The 25,364-nt window shown below is 23.0% G+C and overlaps 2 protein-coding genes across 3 annotated transcripts; both read left to right on the top strand.

The window, feature by feature from the left end:
• The first annotated feature begins 93 nt into the window (after positions 1 to 93).
• On the top strand, positions 94 to 4,576 carry LOC122499903 (opsin, ultraviolet-sensitive). Its single transcript, XM_043608484.1, has 5 exons — positions 94 to 407; positions 725 to 940; positions 3,182 to 3,563; positions 3,644 to 3,828; positions 4,147 to 4,576. The coding sequence occupies exons 1-5, from the start codon at positions 187 to 189 to the stop codon at positions 4,247 to 4,249; spliced, it is 1,107 nt and encodes a 368-aa protein (XP_043464419.1). The 5' UTR covers positions 94 to 186; the 3' UTR covers positions 4,250 to 4,576.
• Positions 4,577 to 5,940: 1,364 nt separating this feature from the next.
• Positions 5,941 to 14,878, top strand: LOC122499900 (major facilitator superfamily domain-containing protein 8). 2 transcript variants are annotated; one of them, XM_043608476.1, is made up of 11 exons: positions 5,941 to 6,302; positions 7,579 to 7,725; positions 7,993 to 8,078; positions 8,857 to 9,007; positions 9,505 to 9,748; positions 10,699 to 10,787; positions 10,979 to 11,198; positions 11,475 to 11,583; positions 12,576 to 12,710; positions 13,100 to 13,209; positions 13,672 to 14,878. In XM_043608476.1, the coding sequence occupies exons 3-11, from the start codon at positions 8,047 to 8,049 to the stop codon at positions 14,208 to 14,210; spliced, it is 1,629 nt and encodes a 542-aa protein (XP_043464411.1). In that variant the 5' UTR covers positions 5,941 to 6,302; positions 7,579 to 7,725; positions 7,993 to 8,046; the 3' UTR covers positions 14,211 to 14,878. The 2 variants fall into 2 exon arrangements, with proteins under 2 accessions (XP_043464411.1, XP_043464412.1); XM_043608477.1 differs by lacking the exons at positions 5,941 to 6,302; positions 7,579 to 7,725; positions 7,993 to 8,078 and having other exon boundaries at positions 8,870 to 9,007; positions 9,509 to 9,748.
• The last annotated feature ends 10,486 nt before the right edge of the window (positions 14,879 to 25,364 follow it).

Genomic DNA, 25,364 nt, shown 5'->3' with positions numbered 1-25,364 from the left:
TATCGTTAGATGAAACGATAATCCGCGACTTAGCTTCGTGAAGCCCCTTAAATAACTGAATTAAGGTCTCAAGTAAAGAAAGCCCTAAGCGTGGATTTGCGGTGGGCAGTTTCAAGTGCGTATAAAAAGAAGCGATCAGATTTGGAGCGATCAAGGTGACGGGTTCTGGCGAATGGATCAACCGATATGTACAACAGTAGTGTTCACTGGGAAGCGCGACTCCCGGCAGGGGCACCACGTCTGCTAGGATGGAACGTTCCACCAGAGGAATTGATTCATATACCGGAACATTGGCTGGTGTATCCTGAGCCGAACCCCTCCCTTCACTATCTTCTAGCTCTTCTCTACGTTCTATTCACCTTCATCGCTCTCCTAGGAAATGGTCTCGTTATCTGGATTTTCTGCTCGTAAGTCATAATTTTCTGAATAATTCTAGTTTTTTTTTCTGTATTTATCCCAATTACGACAATTTTTTTCATAATAACGATTCCTAACGATAATTTTCCCCTCTAATTCCTAATATGGAAAAATAATTATCGAAAATAAAAGAATATTTATTTTTCCCTTTTTGACATTTCATTTAAATTCCCCTTCGAAATGTTTCACTGTAAATTTCAGAATTAAATCACAGAGAATAATTTAAAAAATGCTATGGAAATATTTCGATTAGATTGAAATGACGTTAAAGATTCAATAAATACTGACAGATTTTTGTGTTCAACAGGGCCAAGTCGTTAAGAACGCCGTCGAATATGTTTGTAGTGAATTTGGCGATATGTGATTTTATGATGATGCTCAAGACTCCAATTTTCATTTACAATTCAATAAACACTGGCTTTGCGCTCGGAAATCTTGGATGTCAAATTTTTGGATTTATGGGCACATTATCGGGAATTGGCGCTGGTACAACGAATGCAGCGATAGCCTATGATAGATACAGGTAACAATAGAAAATTTTCTATCCCGATGCTTGTTTTTAAAACAAAAATAATTCAAGATTTTTTTGTTTGTTTCTTTGCTTTCTAATTTAAAAAAAAAAATTTTTCTCTTTAAATATTTTGAATATTAAAAATTGACAAAATTCCAATTTAGTGTTTTAAAAAATTAAAAAATAACAAAAATTAATAAAATTCCAATTTAATGTTTTGAAGATTAAATAATAACAAAGTTAATTAAACAAAATTTTTGTAAATTAACAATCTTAATTAAAAATGTAATCTTAATTTATATTTTAAAACATCGCAATTTTTACATTTAATATTTACTTATAAATTATTGTAGAAAAAATAATTTTTATTAATACAAAATAAGGTTTTGCATCAATTCTTACGAAAAGTGTATTAAAATTTTTAGAAATAATGGAATTTTTTCCAGAAATTTTGATTAAAATTGTGTTTAAAGTAATTGAATTCCTGCCAGGAATTTTATTATTTAAAAAAAATTAAATTCTTGCCATAAAATGTAACACAATTTTTGAAAATAATTAAATTCTTTCGAGAAATTTAATTAAGTTTATAAAAATAATTGAACGTTTTCGAGAAATTTTATTCAAATTATATTTAAAGTAATTGAATTACAGCAAAGAATTTTTTTATTTATGAAAATATAATTCAATTCTTGACAAAAAATGTAACAAAATTTATAAAAACAATCAAATTATTTTTAAAAATCTTAAGAAAATATTTCGATAGTATTTAATTATTTTCAGAAATTGTGATATATTTTTTGACAAGGATTAAAATTATATTTTCATAAATAAAAAATATAATTTTCATAAAAGAAAAAAATTTCTTGAAAAAATTCAATTATTTTTAAAAATTTTATTAAAATTTTTCGTAAGAAATGAATTATTTTTAATAATTTTGTTACATTTCTTGGCAAGAATTCAATTATATTTTCATAAATAAAAAAATTCTTTTGAGAAATTATTTAAAATTATATTTAAAGTGATTGAAATTCTGCAAAGAATTTTTTTATTTATGAAAATATAATTGAATTCTTGCTAAGAAATGTAACAAAATTATTAAAAATAATTCATTTCTTACGAAAAATTTAAATAAAATGTTTAGAAATAATTGAATTTTTTCGAGAAATTTTATTAATTAAGAAATTAATTGGATTTTTGATAAGAATTTTAACAAGATTTTTAAAAATAATTGAATTTCTGCAAAGAATTTTATTATTTATAAAAATAATTTAATTCTGGCCAAGAAATGTAATAAAATTTGTGAAAATAATTGAATTCTTTCAAAAAATTTAATTAAAATTTTTGAAATAATTGAATTCTTTCTAAAAATGTAGTTAAAATTTTTGAAATAATGAAATTCTTTCGAGAAATTGTATTGAAATTCTATATTTAAACTTAAAGTAATTGAAGCCCTGATAAAAATTTTATTATTCATGAAAATAATTGAATTTCTGACAAGAATTTTATTATTTATAAAAATAATTGAATTCTTTCGAGAAATTTTATTATAAAATAATAATTAAAGTAATTGAATTTCTGCAAAGATTTTTTTATTTATAAAAATGTATTTGAATCCTTGCCAAGAAATAAGAAAATTTCTAAAAATAATTCAATTCTTTCAAACAATTTAATTAAATTTTTTAAGAACAATTGAATTTTTTGTAGAAATTTTATTAAAATTTAGTTTAACGTAATTGAATTCCTGTCAGGAATTTTATTATTTAAGAAATTAATTGGATTCTTGTTAAGAATTTTAACAATATTTTTAAAAATAATTGAATTCTTTTCAGAAATTTTATTAAAATTATATTTAAAGTACATAATTGAATTTCTACAAAGAATTTTATTATTTATGAAAATATAATTGAATTCTGGCCAAGTAATGTAACAAAATTTCTGAAAAGAATTGAATTCTTTCGAAAAATGTAATTAAAATTTTTTAAATAATTGATTTATTTCGAGAAATTTTATTGAAATTCGACATTTAAAGTAATACAAATTCTGCAAAAAGTGTATTATTTATGAAAATATAATATAATTCTTAACAAGAATTTTATTAAAAATTAAAAAAAAAATTTATTAAAATTTTATTATAAATTAAAATTAGAATTTATGAAAATAATTGTATTCTTCCTAAAAATTTTATTAAGATTTTTAAAAATAGAATTTCTTCTCGTGAAAAGTTATTAAAATTTTCTATTGTTTCTGTTTTAGTACAATAGCGAGACCATTGGATGGAAAACTAACACGGGGTCAAGTGATGTTATTCATTGTTCTCATATGGTCCTACACGATTCCATGGGGTTTAATGCCTGTGATGGGTGTCTGGGGACGTTTTGCTCCAGAAGGATTTTTGACAAGTTGCACCTTTGATTATATAACTGATACACCTGAAATTCGCATGTTCACCGGGACAATATTTACCTTCTCGTATGCAATACCAATGACACTTATTATATTTTATTACAGTCGAATGGTCGGTCACGTAATGGATCACGAGAAAGCACTTCGGGAACAGGCGAAGAAAATGAATGTCGAGAGTTTGAGGAGTAATGCAAATGCAAATGCTCAATCGGCGGAAATTCGCATTGCCAAGGTACGAATGGTTCCCCATTTTAGTAAAATTGAAAAATTTGGAATTTGGAAAAAATTAGTAAAGTATTTTTTTACTTACAGGCAGCGGTGACAATTTGCTTCCTGTTCGTTGCTGCATGGACACCGTACGGAGTGATGGCGATGATCGGAGCTTTCGGGAATAAAGCTTTATTAACACCCGCAGTGACAATGATTCCAGCTTGTTGCTGCAAAGCTGTCGCTTGTTTAGATCCTTATGTTTATGCCATCAGTCATCCTCGATACAGGTAAAAATAATTCCTCATTATCTGAAAATAAAATATAAATTTAAAACTAAGATACAAAATTACTGGCAAAAAATGTTTGCTTAAATCGTCGCTAATTAATCTATTCACCTTTTAACTACCTATTTAATTGTCAATCTTCAATTATTTTAAGAACCAATTCACGAATCAATATTAATTCTATTGATTTCTGAATTCTTTGCCTATTTTATCCATTTTTATATAAAATAAGTTTTCATTCAGAAAAGTTCTAGAGATTTGCTCCAATTATCAGACTATGAATCGAAAAGAAGAGTCATCAGACATAATTATAATTTTCAGACTGGAATTGCAAAAGAGACTGCCTTGGCTTGAAATACAAGAAAAACCAATCTCAGATTCAACCAGCACGACAACAGAAGCTGTTAATCAATCAACCACTTAATTTTAATAAGATGTAATTAAATGATTTGATAAATAAGCTACTACTTCTATACGTTATGATTAATATCTGATAACTGCAAAAAAAACGAAAAAGAAAAACGTGAAATCTTGAAACATTTAAACCAGAGAGAGAGAGAGAAAAAAAAGAAGAGAGAGAGAGTATGTTGACGGAGTTGAAAATTAAATTATTCCGCAAAATTATAATATATTTTCGCTTGTTCGTCAAAGTAAGTAATTATGTATTAATATGTAATTTTCTTATTTTATTTTGTAATAAAGATCTCTTCCGACGATTTATTTAAATAAATAATGGACTAAATATAAAGTATAATATTCGTCGAATTCATTGTAATTCTATTAATTTTTCAGAAATGCAATTTTTTTTCGAACTATTTAAATTGTTTGGTATTTTAGGAAAGAAGAAATTGTTTTGAATTTTAGGGAAGAAGAAATTGTTTCGAATTTTAGGGAAATTTTTAGGGAATTTTTAGGGAAAAGAAGAAATTGTTTGGTATTGTAGGAAAAAAATTGTTTGGAGTTTTAGGAAAGAAGAAATTAGTTGGAATTTTAGGAAAAAAGAAAAAAAAAATAATTTAATTAAAGGACTGATTTAATTTAGTATTATGATGAAAATGTAATTAAGGGTTGTTATGTAATAATTATATAAGGGATCTCCAATTTGTACTTTTATATAAAGGAGGAATTAAATAATAATCCACTTCCTAAAGAATCCAACTAACAGCTTTTATAGAAATCAAAATCGTTGCAGCGTAGATTTGAACTTTTTTTCCTTCGTTTCACTTATTAATTTGAAGTTTCCCTTTTACTTTTGGGCACAACTACCTGAAACATTTACGCTCCTGTATTTAAAAGACCACATTCCTTAGCTGTCAGATTTTTAAATGTCCTAATGCTCTCTTTAGAGGAAATTTTAATTTCCAGCCTAAATTAATATTTTCAGGGAAGTTTTGATTAATTATCAACATGTTTTTTCTGAGTATTTTTTTCAAAGAACTTTCTTATTTTGTAAATTGTTTTCTTCTATAATTACCAATATTATTAAAAAATAGTTTTCACAATTATTAAAATACTTTTTCATTAGATACTTCGATTAAATAAATATTTTACCTCTTTTTGTATAATAAAAATAATAAAAATTTAATAAAAAAGTTTCAATGATTCAAAAAATGATTTCTTGGTTTCTGAATTAAGTAAATATTTCTTGTCATACAATATTTTATTTATTTATTAAATAAATAATAATAATAATAAATAAATAAAGTAATGTTTCTATAAAAAAAAATCTATTAAAAAATTGCTTCGACTTGTTAAAAATAAATTTTACAAATTAAAACAATTTTAAAAATTAAAAAATACTAATTTAAGAAGGTAAATATTTCAAGCCACCTGATTATTTCTTCAATCGCGACCTTCACCGAAAGATGGTATTTTTTCCTTTCAGATCATATTTTCTTCTCTCATAAATAATTTTTTTTTCCTACTGCTTTAGTGTTAAAAAATTAAACTTCAAACAACAACTCGAGTCATAATTTTCCCAAACAGAGAATTTTATTTAAAATTATGTAAAAATAATTTATTCAACCTATAAATTTTCTTCTCGATTTTTAAACAATAGATAATAACAAATAAATCCTGGGTTCTAAAGACAATTGCTTCGCGCCTGAAAGTGGAAAGTCCAAGTTTATTTGCGAGAGTAAAGAGGCTTTATCCGCGTATATTTGAACCGTCTCTGGCAGTTTGTTGTCTCGATACGAGGTTTACACTTGTAACAGTTAACAAACTCGATGCCATTTATTTCTCTTTTTCCTCTATAAACAAAAAAAAAAAACTAATTTCTTCGCAACAAATTAAATTTTGTGACAAAAAAAAGAAACAAAGCTTGCCAAAGATTTACAGTTACGAAAAAAGCAAGAAAACTAATTGTAGAATGCTAGAAATAATCTAATCTGTGATTTATCTCGATGTATAGTTACAGTATTTTCAATTCAACAACAATTTGTGTTCACATGGAACAGAGCTGACAAGAAAAAAAGGTGAAAAAAAATATTTGTAAATAAATTTTACCCAAAAAATATTTATCAATTTTTTTTCATTTTATTTTTTTCATGCTAAATTCCCTTTTTTTGAAAAAAAAATTCTTGATTAAATGCTAAAGTAACAAACAAACTTCTGCTAAATGTACTAACAAACTTCTACAAAAATGATAAATATTTCCTTAATTTTTGTTAAATTGATTATTAACTTTATTTTTAAAATAAATATTAAATCATAAAAAATTTATTTTGTTTTTTCTACTAATTATTTAATTTATAATCTAATTTCTAATTCATAATTTTTAATTTATAATTCACTTTTTTTATTAATTAAATAATTATGTTTACAATTAACATATTTGAATACATTAATTTACATTAATAATTACTGAATAATAAAAAATATTTAATAATTTTTATGAGTGGAAACGAAGATGTGAATTAACAACAAAAGAAAAAAATACTCTTTGGATGATTTTCAAATTCATCGGAATTTTTTTCTTTGTTCTGCTTGAAAATAATACCGGAATTTTAAAATGTATGACAAATACGGAACGTGATCGGTTAATAAGCATCATTATGGGTATAATAAATTAAAGAGTGGATTCACCTCAATGTATTATTTATTAATTGTTGTATTTTTAAATCAATAACAAACAATTTACAATTACAATATTTACGGATTGAATTCGATTAAATGATAATACGTTTAATGTTTAACAAATAATTTAGTATGTGATTTAGTGTAAATAAGTAGCGAAATGTAAATAAAAAAGTAATTAAATCAGATTACACTCAATTTTCAAGTTTCAATTTAATTTATCTGTGAATATAAATTAATTAATAATAGGAATTTAATTACTAAATTAATTAACAATAAAAATTTAATTAATAAATTATTTAATAATAAAAATTTAATTAATTATTAATGCAAAATTTTATTAATTAATTAGTAATAAATATGTAATTAATAAATTAATAAAAAATAAATCAAAATAAATAAAACTAGATTTTCTTTTTAATTTTAGTTAATGCACCGAAATAAAAAATAGTTACGAAAAAAGTCTACTCTAAGTTTGATAATAAAACTGTGGCGCCAAAAAATGTGATTTGCTAATTTCTACACAAAACAAATTATTGATAGCGAATCGAAGTATTTTTCTTCATCGCATTGAAACTAATTTAAAAATATTTTTTTTTGCTCCTTATCTTTCTTTTATCTTTAACAATTGTTTAATTTTTTCTTAAATTCAAACGATTTATTTGTATTTTTCAGTTTTACCAAATGCACTAAACGTTATCAAAATGATAAAAAAAAAGACTCTTCACTTAATGCACACAGCAAAGAGATAGAAATAATTTTCTAGTCTATTATTTACATCAAAAAATGATAATTCGACTTTTTAATTAATAAAAAAATTCGGTAAGTATAATTATTGATTTTTTGCGTATTTTTGGTATAGATTAATTTTAAAATAAAACTATATTTTTTAGAGATTGTTTTTTAATTCTTGATTTTCTAAACTTGATTTGAAAAAAGGTAATTAAATTAAAAAAATTAATTAGCATTATCAAAAAAATTATCTTGTTTCTTAAATTCTTTTTTTAAATACGTAACCAAAATATTGTTTAATTGTAATTTAATATAGAATTCTGTTTAATTGTTTTAATTAATGTATTTTAATTTTAGAACAGCTAATTAATTATTTCGTCCAGGAGAAAGAGAATATATTAAATAATAACAATGGATTGGTATAAAAAGTACTATCGCAAAAAGTAAGTTATATCATTTATACTTATTTATTTATCAAAATAAAACATTATTAGGTTTAATTATTATTAATTATTATTTAAAAAAAATCTTTAATTATTATTTAAGAAAATTTAAGTTAATAAAAATTTTTCTATTTAAATTTTATTGTTTTTTTACTTTTAACATTTTTAATAAGCATTTTCACCTTATTTTTCTTTCAAAGCCTTCGCGAAAGACATTTATTACATATTTTGCTTTTTGATTATTAAGTTCAAGATTTGCTGATTCATGGAACATAAATTTTAACATATATCAATTTTTCTTTTTGTTTTTCCATTTAATAACAATTACCGGCTATTATGTAAAATTCGTCCCTAAAGTTTTGAATTTTCAAAAAGCGAACGAAATTAATTTTTTTTCTCTTTACTCTCTAAATCAGAATAAGTAGAAAGTTACTAATGACAAATGATGAAAAATCGTCCAGCAAATGATTTTAAGTAATTTAAGTAATTTGAATTTAATTTAAATTTAAGTAATAATTTTATTAACAATTATTAGTGAAATTTTACTAATTTTTAGTAGAATTTTACTAATTCAACGACAATAGTAATACATAATAATAATATATTGTCATGTATGGAATTTAAATTAATAATAATTTGTTATTATTATTTAATATAATAATAAAAATACCTAATAATAATAATATTTTGTCATGTATGGAATTTAAATTAATATTAATTTTTCATTATTATTTAATATAATAATAAAAATACCTAATAATAATAATATTTTTTATAGAGCTCATTCATTTCGTGGTGACAGTCTTGAAAATTTTGACCAAAGAAGAGCAAGATGGAGAAGCATTTACGTTATTTATTTCACAATGTTTCTAATGTCTTTAGGATTCAGTATAGTTCTTACCGGAATTTATGATTACTTACAAAAGAAGGTAATTTAATTTTAAAATGAATTAAAATTTTAAAACGAATTTAAAATGAACGAATTAAAATTTTAAATAAATAATATAAAATCTATTAGTACAAAATAAATTATAAAAGAAAATTCAAAAATAAAAATTTGTTTTGAAAGACGTGTTCCAATTAGAATTTGCTATATTTACTTTTATTATTTATTAATCTACTCTATAAAAATAAAAATGACCAACAAATATAATATAAGAAATAAATAATAAATAAAAAAACATTACCAAATTTTTGGAATTTAATTAAAATAATATTTTAGAAAATGTGTTTCTTTTTAAATGTATATTATAATATTTAATACATTTATTTTTCTTTTAGTTACTGAAGTTAATAACAATAAAAAAAATAAAATATTTTGCAATAAAAAGATCTAAAATAATTGAAGAAACAAATTTACCAAAAAGCAAATAATAATAATAGTAAATAAAGTGTTTTGAATTAATTTGTCGACATTTTCATTTAGTTAGATTCGACTGGAGTTGAATTTATGACATTTGCCGTTGCCGCAAATCCCCTGGGACAAATGATATTCTCACCATTAATTGGCTGGTGGAGTAATAAATTAGGATCATCAAGATTACCAATGCTAATAACATTAGCCATTTTTACATTTGCTTCCGGATTTTACAGTATCCTCGAAATTCTTCCAATTGAATCGAGAAAAATGGCCATGCTCGTGTCACGTTTTTTGGTTGGCGTAAGTTCCGGTAATTATATTTATCAAAATTTATTTTTCAAATTATTATTATTAAACTCTTTAGGAAAATATTTTTTCCCTAATTTTTCAATAATTTAAATAAAAAATTTATTTAAAAAAAAATTAGAATTAAATGTTAAAATAATCAATTACTTGATTTTCATGGTAAATAAATATTTAATTAAAAAAATAAATTATTTTTTTCTTAAATCAATTAATTTAAGAAAAAATTAATTGATTTTAATCAATTAATTAATTAATTTTTCAATTAATTTATTAATTAATTTTTCAATCGAATCAATAATTTTTGTTTTCGAATCAAATAATATCTAATCGAATAAAAAAAATTATTCAATTAAAATCAATTTAAATTAAATAAATTTTACTTTAATCCGAATGAATATTTAATTCAATTCAATATTATTTAATACGAAAAATATTATTTAATCCAAGTAAATATTTAATTCAATTCGATACTATTTAATTCAAATTAATATTTATTTGATAAAAGTCGAAAAATTATTAAAATCAATTTAAATTAAATAAATATTACATTAATCCAAATGAATATTTAATTCAATTTAATATTATTTAATACAAAAAATATTATTTAATCCAAGTAAATATTTAATTCAATTCAATACTATTTAATTTAAATTAATATTTATTTGATAATAGACGAGAAAATTATTATTTGAATGAAATAAATTTTCTTTATAAAAAAATTTTTCCCACATTTTTTATTTAACTAAAAACTACAAATAGATTTAGAAAATATTTACTAAGTGCTCTAAATCTATTTTAAGCAGGAAGTAAATTTTTTCTCTTCTCTCTCTCTCTTTTTCTTTCTTGGTGAAGAATATCGCGATATCTTGAAAAATCTACTTGACACTAAAGGTGTGAATGAAGAAAAAAAAATGGTGAAAAGAAATTTAAAAATGAAATGTAATTCTTTTACAGCAAATATTGCGGTAGCGAGATCTTATCTATCAGCTGCCACGAGATTTTCAGAAAGGACACACGCTGTATCGATGGTGTCCCTAGCGCAGGTTTGAAATACTTTTTTTTCTCAATATTGTATGTATAAAGATTCTCTCTTAGAATTTTTAAATGGGAATCTAGAATATAAAAAGAAACATGTCCAGTATTTTTATCGCGATATGTTTATGCTAAATCATTTTATGTGTTGTTAAAGCAAATTTTTTTTCTTTAAATATATTGTATGTACGCGTGTGTGCAGGTATTGGGATTTGTGGTCGGACCAGCTTTACAAGCAGCAGTGACATTTTTGGGACCACAAGGATTCTATATTTTTGGTTTGCCCATTAATATGTATACATCAGTTGGTTGGATTAATGTACTATTGGGCATTCTTAATTTTCTTCTATTTCTTCCGGGAAATTTCACTGAACACAAAATTGCAGCTCGCGAAGCTTTAAAGGAGCAAAACGATTCTAATGGTATTTTGAATATTTTTTTTATCTCCCATTAAAAATCAATTTTGAATAATTTTTATCTCCAATTAAAAATCAATTTTGAACAATTTTTATCATCTCCAATTAAAAATCAAACTTTTGTTCAAAATAATTATAACAAATTAGCAAAAATCTTAATCTACTCTTTGTATAAAAAAATATAACTAATAATTACATTTGAAAAAAATTTATTTGAATCAAATAAAATTAAAATAATCAAATGATTCAAATTAATTTTTTATAATTCTTTTTCTTTAACAGAACTTTCAGAAGAATCAACATGGAAATCAAGGAAAATCGATTATGTCGCATCTTGGACCCTAATATGTGCATTTTTAGTCTTTGTCTTTAATTTCGTTCTCATTGAAACGTAAGTTTTGTAATTCTATTTATTTTTTCCAATAAGATTATGAAATTAATAAATAAACATGAAAAAAATGTCCAATTAAATTGTTTTAGTAAGAAAATAATATTTTCTGTTTAAATTGAGAGGAAAAAGTTTATGTAATAAAAGAAAATATATTAATTTTTTAAAAAATTAAAGTAGTAATTAAAAAAAAAATATTTAAACTTACACTGAGAAAAAAATTTTTGTTAATTCAAAGAAAATAGTTTCTTAGATTCTTTCTTTTTCCTTTTAAAATAAATTTTCCTATCAAACAAAAAGAGGCTTTTTCATTCAAAGAAAATTTCTTTGACTTTAAAAAAATTTTATTTCATTTAAACAAGTTTTCTTAGAATCCAAAAAATTTGTTTTTTAAATGAAAGAATTTTTATCATTGTTTAATAGTACTCTTTAATTCAAGGGCAATATCTTTGAAAAATTTGTTTTTGTTAATCAAATAAATTTTCTTTGAATTTAAGAAATTTATTTTTTAAATAAAAGAAATTTTATCATTAGATATTTAATATTTTTTAATTCAAAAAGGAAATTATCCTCCAAACATAAATTTTCCTTGAATCCACAAAATTTGTTCTTTAAATGAAAGAAATTTTATCAATATTTTTTAATTTATAAAAGAAAATTTCATTGAAATAAATAAATTGTTTTTCGATAAAATAAATTTTCCTTAAATCAAAGAAATTTGTTTTTTAAATGAAAGAAATTTAATCTTTGTTTAATTTTTTAATTAAAAAAAAATTTCTTTTTGGTGTAAATAAGTATCAAATAAGGAAAAGATTAATATTTTAAAAAGTATTAAAATTAAGCAAATTAATTATAGTATTAAATGTAAAATAAATCATTTTAATAGTATTGCAGTAAAAATGAATAAAAGATTAGAATTAAACATTAAAATATTAATTAGAAATTAAGATATTAATTGTAAATTAAAATACTAATTAAAAATTAAATTATTTCAGCCTTGGTAGTTCTTTGACAATGAATCAATTTGCATGGACAGGTAAGGAAGCAATGTACTATGTGGGTATCATGATGAGCGTAGGAGCTTTAATTGCCTGTGGAGTATTCGCAATGATTGGACCAATTTGCAAAAGGTATTTTTCATTTAACAATAAAAAAAAAATCCTAAATATTTTAAATAAGTAAAATATTTTTGAGTTAAATAAGTTAAATAATTTTTTTTACTAATTTAAATTAGTGACTGACTTTTTGCCTTTGAATTAATAATAAATTAATAATAAATTTTACTAATAAATTAAAAATTAATAATAATTCTGCTAAATTCTTATTGCGCAGTTGTTATCAATTTTAATTTACTATAAATATCACAACTTATCATAATAATGTTTATTGCCATCATTAAAATAAACGTGAATTATTATTTGAAATTTTCTTCTCTATTTCCGGTATACACTATTTCGGGAGATAAAAATCAAACGTTAAAATATATTAATAGTATGAGGTGGCTTTTTTTTTCTTACAGAATTGCTGAAAGAAAAGTAATGATGTGGGGTGGTTTCTTCTGCATGTTTGTGGGAAGATTATTTATGATTCCTTGGGGACCGGATCCACCGCCAATTGCTGAATACGGTCGTAAGTATCAAATATAAATACCCAACAAATTTTCATATCTAACATTAATGGCAAACAATTCTGTAACATTTAAAATTCAGTGCTTTTACTTTAATTCCAATTCTTTTTTTTCCCAAGCAAATTAAATTTAGTTCTAATCAATTTTTACTGCCACAGTTTTTCTAAGGATAGCAAACTAAAAAAAACGTTGACTTTTTTGGTATCAATTTGATATCCTTAGAAAAACACTTTGTGGTAATTAAATGTAATTCTAACCAGTTTTTTATATTCTATAGAATATAGGTATCTGAACAATTAAGAAACCTAAATTTTCATAAACAGTTTTTTTAGATGAAAGTATCAAACGAATGCCAAAAATTTAGATCAATTTTTGTTTTGATCAACATTTTTAGCATCAATTCGTTGCAATTTGATTATTAATACTTTTAAGTTAACAGTGAATATATTTAATTCTCTCAACAGCATTTGGAAATGAAACGATGCACGCGAATGGAACGGAAAAAGTTGGCTGCCCAAGTATTCAAGAATGGTGTCGTTACACGCCCCAAATGACAATAACACAATTTCTCATTGGCTATACATTTACAACAATTGGCTATCCATTGGGTGTGTCATTGACACAAACGATATTTAGTAAAATTTTGGGACCACGACCACAAGGTGTTTGGATGGGTCTGATGACTGGCGCCGGTTGTGTATCAAGAATATTGGGTCCCATTTGTGTTGGTATCATTTACAATCGCTATGGTACATATCATACATTTGGTGTCACTGGCGCGACACTTGTTTTGTGTATTATTTGGTTACAAATCGTCGATAAGAGACTTATTCCATTAGAGGAATTAGAACAACAAGTGAATCGTGACAATAATGTCGAGGGTTGTGAGAGAAGAATTATTCAAGTGCCAATGAAAAGAATGGAAAATCAAAATCATCATACGGACTCGACACGAGTTCCTCTAAATATTGATCAGGAGAATGATAAACATATAGAAGATTAACATATCCTGTTTTCTTTTTTCTTTTTTTTTTTTTGTGCATAAATTTTGTTTTCCAGTCGATGACTTTTATTTTTTTCTATAAAGAAATTTTTATTTTCTTGTGAATGAACTTTATTTTTTTGTGAATGAACTTTATTTTCTTGTAAATGAACTTTATTTTTCCTGCAGAGAAAATTTATTATTTTCGTTTGTGCAAATATTTCTACTTACTTGAAATATCAATATAGTGATAGTATCAATTATTATACAGCACTTAGAAATGAAAAGTATTAAAATAAGCGAATAATGATAAATTTTTATTATTTTTCGAAAAAATTTTTTCTCTTTCCCCTTTTTTTACACGTATACATGCATACATATGTTGATAAAGAAAATTTAGTTTCTTAATTTTAATTCTAATTAATTAAGTTCATTAAGAAAATAAGTCTATTTGTGATAAAAACTATACATGTTATAAAAAGAACCATATGCTCAAATACGAGATTTTAGAAATAATTATCACTTTTATACATTTGTAAATTATAAATAATAATGTAAAATATTTTCTAGCCGTAAACTACTTAATATTGTTATATACGCGAATAAAATATTTTTCTTAACAACAACCACTTGTGATTGAATGAAACTATAATTTTATAAATAGAATAAAAAATTTACAATTTTCTATTCAGTATTTTCCCTTTTTTTCTACAATTTTAATTTAATTAATTATTTTATTTACTTTTATATAATTATATTTACTACCTATATTTTTTGATTACACTTAAAAAATATTTGTCTTTATTAATAATCAGAGATATTTTATGAGATAAATATTTTATTGTATGCAAATAATTTCTAATTGAAACAATTTAATACTATTTGCTTCAATATCAGAAATTAACGCTATAAATTAAATTTATTTAATAAAAATATGTAAATAAAAATGTTAATAGAACAGTAATTTTGAATAAAAATTATTTTTTTATTTAAAATCTTATTTTTATTTTAGTTTTTATTAAAAATTATTTGTTTCAAGTAAAATGAATTCCTGAGAAAAATTTTATATAAGAAAACAATTTTATTCGAGACAAGAAATTTATTAAAATTTTTGAAATTAATTTAATTCTTTTCAAAAAAATTTTTTTTAACTTTTAAAAATAATTGAATTTTTATAAAGAATTATATCAAAATTTATGAAAAAAATTAAATTATTCCGAAGAATTTTGTTGCAATTATTTTCAAAAATACTTGAATACTTTCGAGGATATTAATTTAAATTTTATTGAAAACAGTTGAATTTTTAGAAAAAATGTTATCAAATTTTTGAAAAAAATTAAATTCTTCGGAAAAATTTTATTCAAATTTTTAAAAATAATTCACTTCTTTCTAGGAAGTTATAATTAAAATTATATTGAAAATAATTGAATTTTTTGGAAAATAACTCAATTCTTTCCAGAAATTAAATAAAAATTTTATTAAAAATAATTTAATTTTCATATCATTTTGTCAAAAGTTTAAAAAAAATACCTATAATTTTCTATAGAATTTTATTAAAATTTTTGAATAATTGAATTCTCTCGAGAAAGTAAATTAAAATTGTACAGAAAATAATTGAATTCTTATATAATTGAATAAAAATTTTAGAAAACAATTCAATTCTTTCGAGAAATTTAATTAATATTTTATTAAATATAATTGAATTGCTTTTTAAAAATAATTAAAGTTTTATATAATTTTATAAAAAAGTTTTTTAAAAAAATTGAATTTTTTCATCAATAATATTAAAATATTTTTGAAAAAAAATAATTTTTTTGAGGAATTAATTTATAATTATATTGGAAATAATTGAATTCTTATATAAATAAAGAATTTTATCAAAATTCTGAAAAAAATTGAATTCTTCTGAAGAATTTTATTGCAATTTTTTAAAATGATTGACTTCTTTCAAGGAAATTAATTAAAATCATATTGAAAATAATTGAATTGTTTCGAAAATAATTTAATTCTTTCAAGAAATTCTATAAAAATTGAACATTTTAAAATTTTTATATAATTTTATCGAAAATTTTAAAAATAATTGAATATTCAGAAAAATATATTAAAATTTTTGAATATAATTGAATTTTTTCGAGGAATCTATAATTGAAATTCTATAGAAAATAATTGAATTATTTCGAAAATAATTGAATTCTTATATATATAATTAATAAAAATTTAAGAAAAAGGTTCAATTCTTTTGATAAATTTAATTAATTTTGCATTAAAAATAATTGAATTCTTATACGAAAATTTTCTGAAAACTATAAAGAAATTGTTATCTTCTCAAGAATATTGTTAAAATTTTTGAAAATAATTGAATTTTTTGAATAATTTTATAAAATTTATTGAAATTAATGAATAATAATAATAATAATAATTTGATTATTTTATTTATTATTCAAAATAATTTTCTTTTATTTAATCTGCAATTATTCAAAAATTGAAGTTGATATATTTGATAATAAAAAATTTTGTAATTTGCATAATAATAATAAAAATAATAACAATAATAATTAGAATACTGCGTTTCATAAGCACTAGCACGCGTAACATTAGCTATACTAAAATGAATAAAATAAAAATAAAATAATAATAATAATAACATTTATATTTTATTTTATCGCAATTTATATTTTTATTTCGCCATTAAAAAATTGTTAGTAGAAAAAATATAAATATTCAGTTAGCATTAATATATAAATTTCACTTTGAATTCTCTTTTGTAATAAACTAGAAGCTTGAGATGTACTTCTCTGTTGGAGTTTTAGAGTAAGTAAACTTTCTCGTACATATACTCGTGGCTCATTAACATAAATTCAGCGCCCTTCCTTTGCGAAAATCGCATTTAATTTGTATGAAAATTTAGTACTCTCTTGTCGCTAATTTCTTGACGCGTTCGGGGACAAATTCAGGCCTTGTCACATCAACCCAGAACTTAATGAAACACTTTTCTCCCACCTAATTAGTAATCACCGCCTCCCCCTCCCCCCACTCTAAAAAATTATAAAATCAACTTTAATCAAAATGCAAAAACTCCACGAGAGCTTCAGATTAGAAATTGGAGATTTATTCTTATTAACTTTAATTTTTATTTTACCAAGTTTTTTTTCTTTTCCATCAAGTAAAAATGTCTGACCAATATTGACTTTTACTACTTGCGATAAAATTTGCTAAGAAATGACTGTGTTGCTAATGTAATAAATTTATTTCGAAATTAAAACGTTTCGTCTGACTGGGACTTACTTTTACTACTGATAACATAATCGAATGCAACTTGTCTGACCAAAAATTTCCTTTACTACTAATTTACTAAATATTTATTAAAATTAAAAATTTATTATATTAAACAATAATTAAATTCACACAATTTAGTTTAGAAAATGCTTTTAAAAAAATAATTTTTTAAAATTTTGAATAGTCTAAAATTTTATTAATAAAAATCAATAATAAAAATAAAAAAAATAGAAAAAGAAATTTCAAATTTTCCAAATCAAGTTAGAAAAAAAAATTATTTTTCCCTCTACTCAACAACTGCTTGGAAATCAAACCACAATTGTCGAGTTCTTTTTTTTTATATTTTATATTTACCCAAGCGAATTCAAACTTGTACAACTGTCACAGTGTTTTGTTGGAAATAAATTATGTTCGATGGGCGAAGAATCAAAAAATTTTGTTGACTCACAACACAAATTTTTTTTTTTTTTTTTTTTGATGAACGCATTGTGTTGCTAACGACGCTTTCTGAAAATGATGAGCTGTTGATCAGCATAACAGGGGGTCTTGGATATCTCTCGCTCTTTTTTTCTCTCTCCTCTCTCGTCTCTCTTGGACCTTTTATTATTTCTAGGCTAGAAAGTCACGCACAGTCGCCAACACCTCACCATGGGAAATTCCTTTAAATTAAATTCAACCAAACTCGTGCCCTCTTTTAAACGTACTATTTAAAAAATAATAAAAAGACTTTCTCAAATATTTCACAACAATAATAATTATTTTTTTTTATTACCTTTTATCTTTCCAGGAAATTAAAAAAAAACAACCCAACACTTTCAATTTTTAAATGTTTATAGAAGGAAAGTAATCGACTTTTTTTTTTGTTTCATTTCATTTCCTTTGGGACAAAAAGTTCGAAGATTAATATTTTTACTTTCTAATGAAGAAGAAAATGGAAAAGTTATTTAATTATTTGATAATTAAATAAAAAATAATTAAAATTATAAAAATGATTTAAATTTATGTTTATTTATTTTTACTATTATTATTATTATTGCTGTTATTGTAATTATTAATATTATTATTATTATTGTTATTACTATAATTATTATTATTATTATTATTATTATTATTATTATTATTTTTTACTATTATTATTATTATTATTATTATTATTATTATTATTATTATTATTATTATTATTATTATTTACTATTATTATTATATTATATTACATTTTTATTGATCAAAATTTTAATAATTAAAAACTATATTTTATACAGTAAAATTTAAAAAATAAGAATTTAGTGAAATGGTAAAGCCAAAATTTATATTTTTTGGTGTATAATTTTTTAAATTAAAAATTAAATAAAAAAAATTAAAAAATTTATATTTTATCTTTTTCTGCTTTTTTAATGCGACTATTTAAAAGCACATAACGTTAAAAATTAAAGGAAGATGCGACAGTGTTATAAATATTCAACTTGCCATATGATCAAATTATCTTTCATATTTGTTCAATAGACACCCCACAAGAGCAGCAAATTTTGCCGCACTTCAGGAGTCATTTAAATAGCCTAAAACGCTGAGGGGAGCATCCTTTGTTAGAAAACAGACTCACTGACAAAGGGGGTAATATCTCTCCCCCCCCACCTTTCTTTTTTTTCTTTATCCCTAACTCAATTTATTCCATAGAGAACAGATACCACAACATAAGTCACATTTTTCATATATGGTTTCGCTTCTTCTTCTTTTTTTTTTAGAAAAAATATTACTTTATAAAAAATCCTTCCTTAAGAAATCATCTTTTCAAATTCACTGTCCAGTGAAATAATTTTATTTGCTTTTCAATTTATATTAATTTTCTACGCTGCGACCACTATTATAAGTATAATTTTTTTTTATATACAGAATATAATGTATTATTAAATTCTTCTTGTTCGCACGAGTTTTTGTCAAAAGTGAAAAGAATTTTTTTTCAAGTACATGTTGATTGTGTTATTTTTTACATTTCAGTTGATTGTGATATTTAGAAAAAATAGAAGTAAAATTTTAGTAATGGCAAATATTATAGTTAAAATAACTAGTAAAAAAAGTAAATAATAAATAAATGATAAAAATATTAGTTAAATATAAAATAAATAATAAAAAAAATTAAAATAAAAAAATAAAAAAAATAAATATTAAAAAAATAAAAAAATAAATAATAAAAAATGCTTGTAAAAAATAAACTAAATAAAAAATACTGTGCAGTAAAAAATATATATAAAAAATTAAAAATATATTTAACAGATTTATTTAGTAAAATTTATTTCAACAATTACTACTTTTTATTAATATTTCTCAAAGTAGTTGCAAAAGCATTTAATATAACTCAGTGCTCGGGGGGAAAAAATAATCAAAAATAAGTTAACAAATACTTTGCTGAATTTGTAACGAAATTGGTGAAAAAAATTTTCTAAAATGAGAAAATAAATATATGACACTGGCTTCCACTTGGTAATTTTTTGGGATTCCCGCTCACTTTTGCCAGAGTGTAGTAGAAGTTTGTGTATGTGTGTATGTGTATTATGCGAGAGGAGAGGAGAGAAAAAGCAATATTATTGTATAGCAGCATCTCACAGGCAATATTCTTGGCTCTCGTTTCATGCATTTTTTATTTTTTAGGAAAAAAAAGGGTCTTTTCAAATAATGGAGCACATGTGATAAGAATTCCAAAACTTCTCATAAAGCTACTATTATATTCAACTTTTGTGATATATAGAATGAATACAAATAGATCGATTATTATACATTGTCTACTCGACGAAAAAAAAAAATTTACGCAAATATCAACACGATTGTTCTTTCTTTCAAATAGTTTAAAATTTGATAAGAAAAAAATTCCACGCCAAATTATTTATTATTAATTATATATTATTAACTATTATAATATTATATTTTATATTATAACTATAGTTGTTCGATTAACTTTACAATCTACAATTCATAAATATTAAATAATATATTCTCTATAAATTTGAATTATATAGTAAAAACATTAATAAAATATTAGAAAAAATTAAAATTCCCCTGTTCAACAATATTTTCCTTAAATTGAAAACTGCTTTGTTAAAATTTCTTAATTGTTTTCTTTCGAGATACAAAAAGAAAACTGCACAGTATAAATTAAAACTGATCCCATAACAATCTGTAAATCAATGTAGAATGGAAAATTTGCTTTCTAATAGGAAATAGATCGCAACAAATGAACAGAACCGGAGGAAACAATTTCCGTATAACTACACATACTATATACACTATATATATCTGTATATAAAGTGCCGTTTTACCATAAGAATGCCATCCATTATTCAAATAAACGTGAGTCGACAGAAAATGAATGCAACATTGAAGCTTGAAGCAAACATTAAATCACTACGAGCAGTGTATACATATATATATATATAAGAGAGAGAAAGAGAGAGAAAATACATATTGATACAATTGAAGATTCTTCATATCTGTATATAAATTTTCTAAATTGACTTGAACAAATGGTAAACAGAAAATTCACGAGTCACCCCTGTTTTTAAGTATATATCGAACATAAGCCCTGGGTTTCCACCCTAATTTCGCGCGCGAGTAGCGCCATGAATTATAACTTATAATCCTAATAACGCAATGTGTCTCCGTTAGCGATACATCCTATATAGAAGGCAAAGTGTATATATATGTGTATATATGTATCAAACCCCCTTAACCTCAGTAAAGTTCACAACCCCTAGGCTCTTGCCAACAAAAGCAAAACTGCTTGCAGCACAACCACGTCTACAAACTTAATTTACCATTCTCGAACAGAAATCTTTCTTAATAACTCTCCTTTGCATATATGAGACATGAGTAAAGGGAGAGAGAGAGAGAGAGAGATTTTATAATTTGCCTCTATCAAATATATGACACGAAACTTTCCATCAGCGTGTACAAAATTTCAAACTTGACGTCGTCATGTAAAATTACAAATAATCGTAATTCGATCATCGTCATTATAAATCTTTACTCTACACGATGGAATTTATGATTCTTTTATTTTAGGAAATTATTTATCAACTGAGCAGTATTACTATACTCATACTGATATTAAAATAACAAAACAGAAACTGAAAATGTTGCCTGATAAAACGACATTTACTACTTGCTACTTAATTACTTCTATATACTTATACTATTTTTACTACTATATAATATTTTATATATTACTATATACAATATTTTAACAGAAGAATTAAAATTTAGAATTTGTCTGATTAAAACTATATTTTCACTATACTAATTTTTATTGACGAAAAAATTATTTTGCCTGTCATTTAATTTTTCTATACTGACATGAATATTTTACTGTTAATTTAAAAGTATCAAATTTCAACAAATTGATAACAAAAAAGTGGATCAAATATATAATTAATCCAAATTTTTTGCATTAATTTGATCCACTTATTTACTATCAATTTGATACTTTCAAGAAAACTGTGACTACAAACATTTCATACATCACGTCTGACCTTTGTTGTGTTTTACTACTGACACTCCAAATTCTAATTAATTAAAACGTTTAAAAGTAACAAATTGTTAGTAAACTCTTAACTATCTTTTTGCCTTATCGCACTTACTAATAAATTAGTAGAAAAACTATTAGTATAGAAAATAACTATTTTCTATTTCACTAAACCATTTAGTGAATTAATTGACTAGAAATTTGTGAAATTGTCCTAAAATGTAAGTAAAATTTTACTAATTAGTCATATTTTACTAATAAAAAAGGGAATAGTCATCTATGAAAATTATTAACAATTAGTTAAATTTTCCCAGTAAATCGTGAGGCATTAAAAAGTGTTGCAGATTAAACTAACAACAAAAAAGATGAAAATAATCAATTTTAGTGTTATTTTTTACAATTAATGAAATTTTAGTTCATTAAATTTTGTTATAACTATAAAACATGAAGATAATAAATAATAATAAAATCATTATTTTATATTATAAGAATATTATATTTCTTCAAAATTATTTTCATTATTTCAATTCAATTATTATTTTCAAAAATTTTTAACTACAATTTTATTTTATATCAATTATTTTTAATAATTTTCGAAAAAATTCTTTGGCAATTTTCAAATCCATTTGTTTACAATATTCAATTTAACGAAATTTCAATTATTCCTAAATTCTTTAATTAAATGCATATTATAGAAAATAAAAACTTCAAATAATACATAAAAGAAAATTCAATTAAACTTTTTCCAAAAAATTAATTTTAAAATTCAATTATTTCTAAACATTCACGCTGAAATTTTAACTGAAATTCATTTTTATAAAATGAAAATTAATTTTTATTAGAAAATTCTACAAGAATTTAATTATTTAAATGCAAAAGTAAATAATGTATTGAATAATTGAATGTTTCTCAGAATTCAATTCTCATAAAGAATTTTTAAATAATTGAATTCTTTTGTCGAATTTTATTAAAACTTGCATTGAACATAATTACTTTTTTCAACGAATTCAATTATAATTGTATGAAAAATAATTGAAACGCTGCGATGAGTTTTATTTTTAGTATAAAAATAATTGAATCCTTAAAAAGAATTTTATTACTCTTGAAAATAATTGAATTTCTGCAATAATTTGCAACTTCTCTAAAATTAAATTTTTCTCTAGTGTTTTTAACTAAAATTCTTCAATAAATCCATTATTTTTAATAATTTTTAAAAAAGTTCTTTGAGAATTTTCAAATTCATTCGTTTACAATTCAATTTTACAAAATTTCAATTATTCGGAAATTCTGCTATTAAAAATATTGAAAAATAAGATGTTTCTCAAAATTCAATTCTCATAAAGAATTTTATTATTTTATTATTATTTGTTAATAAAATTCTTTATGAGAATTGAATTTTGAGAAACATCTTATTTTTCAATATATATTTAATTGCAGAATTTCCGAATAATTGAAATTTTGTTAAATTGAATTGTAAACATTCGATTTGAAAATTTTCAAAGAACTTTTTTAAAAATTATTAATAAGATTTAAAGAAGAATTTTAATTAAAAATTCCAGAAAATAATAATTGAATTGAAATGATGAAAATAATTTTGAAGTTAAGTTAGAGTATAATAATATTCCTATTATAATAAGAATATCATTAACTATAGTTAATGAATTTCAAAAGTTTTGAATTGGAAATTTTTTAAAATCATAATTCCTATATATATATATGGAAAAAGATGTTTATTTTAAATAAAACTATTGATGTTCTCGAATAATTTTACAAATAAAGAAGTCCGCAAATAAAAGTATTAGAACATTTTTTTTTTAGTGTCTAATCATTTTCTTTATAGAGTGAGTCGCAGAATATTTTTTTTAGAGTCAGGGAAAGAGTCAAAATTTTGTCTGTAAATCGAGGAAAAACAAAATTAAATTTTGGTGTCAATTTCTTTTCGAAAAATTGTTGTGATTTCGACCCAAGAAAAAATTGCCTTCCTCATAGTCATCATTATACATAAAAACGAATTTTTTCAATAAAAAAAAAATTATTTCGATAAAAAAAACGAATAGAAATCGTATACTCCAGGAGATGAATTAACTTTTGACTTTTGGTACAAATTCACATACACACGCATAGATGTTGTAGATTCGATAAATAAATTGCTTATCGGAAAAGACAAAAAAAGCCCCTACAAGCTTTCAAGTGTGTTACAATCCGTTTGTATATTTGCGCGTTATCTTTTAGAATATTTTTATCTCGCCCATGAGAGACAAGAGGCGTTCAAAAGATTTCATAAATAATTGACGATGTTGTGCGGATGATGGCACGGGTGTGATTTGAGATATATAACCATATATATATATATAACCATTTTACTCGTGAGTCACTTGATATATAAGTGAGACCCTCACCCTTCTCGTCACGTTCAGTCCACTTTTATGCTCTATTTCGTTGTTTTCACACACAGGGCAAAAGCTCAAGCCCCTTCTTTCTTTTTTCTTTGCCTTTCGCAGTGTGTATGGGCATATATGATATCGAAAAACTGCGTGGAGCCCTCAATATCTGTCGTACATCAGAATCACGTGATGCACACTTGAGAGAGAGATATATAGATATATATAAATGCGAATTACAAAATGGGCATGTACATCCTACCCTAGCTCATCGTGTGCGCGCTGAAAATGGCTTTTCAAACAAGATTTCTGTTTGAGAAAGGTAAATTAAAGTTTATGTTGATGTAGGGTATTGTGCGCCGAGTGCGATTTTTGATTTTTTTTTTCGTAGGTGATCTATAACCATAGGAGGGATTGTAGAAACAATTCATTTTTTAATACGAAATTTAAACGTGCGCGAGTATTATTTATTGAAGGATATTTATTATAGTACGTGCGGAAAAGAAAGTGTATAAACTATATAGAGTAATTTTTACTTTACTCTCTAAATTTGAATCCCTCTAGGATTAAATTAACACCCAGAAAGGATTAAAATAATCTATTTTGGTGTTATTTTTAACTATGAATGAAATTTTACTTTAAGGGGTTACGCCACCCTGAAATTTTCAAAAAAATTTATTTTTTTTTTTTGCTTAATTTCAAAGTTTATATTCTAACGAATATTTTGAGATGTCGCCGAAGACAATGTCTCACTAATTACAAAAGTTATGGTCATTAGAAGTCAGCGCGGTGGGGACGCGCCGAGAGCTGCTGGAAGCAGCGACTTTCTATTTTCGAATGGTCTAGGGGGCCCTTTCATGATTTAGGAAGGGTCCTTTTCATTGTATCCCTTCCATTCTTAAATAAAAAAAATTATGGCCCAGGAATTGCTGATTAAATAGTAAATTGAAAAATTTTCAAGTTATAATACACTAAAGTTCATTTTTTTCTTCTTTTGCGTTTTTC

This window comes from Leptopilina heterotoma, unplaced genomic scaffold (assembly GCF_015476425.1).
Source record: "Leptopilina heterotoma isolate Lh14 unplaced genomic scaffold, ASM1547642v1 Lhet_18, whole genome shotgun sequence".
NCBI classification, from domain to species: Eukaryota; Metazoa; Arthropoda; class Insecta; order Hymenoptera; family Figitidae; genus Leptopilina; species Leptopilina heterotoma.
Note: the sequence above shows the minus strand (reverse complement) of the source record. Positions and strands in the feature narration are given on the sequence as shown.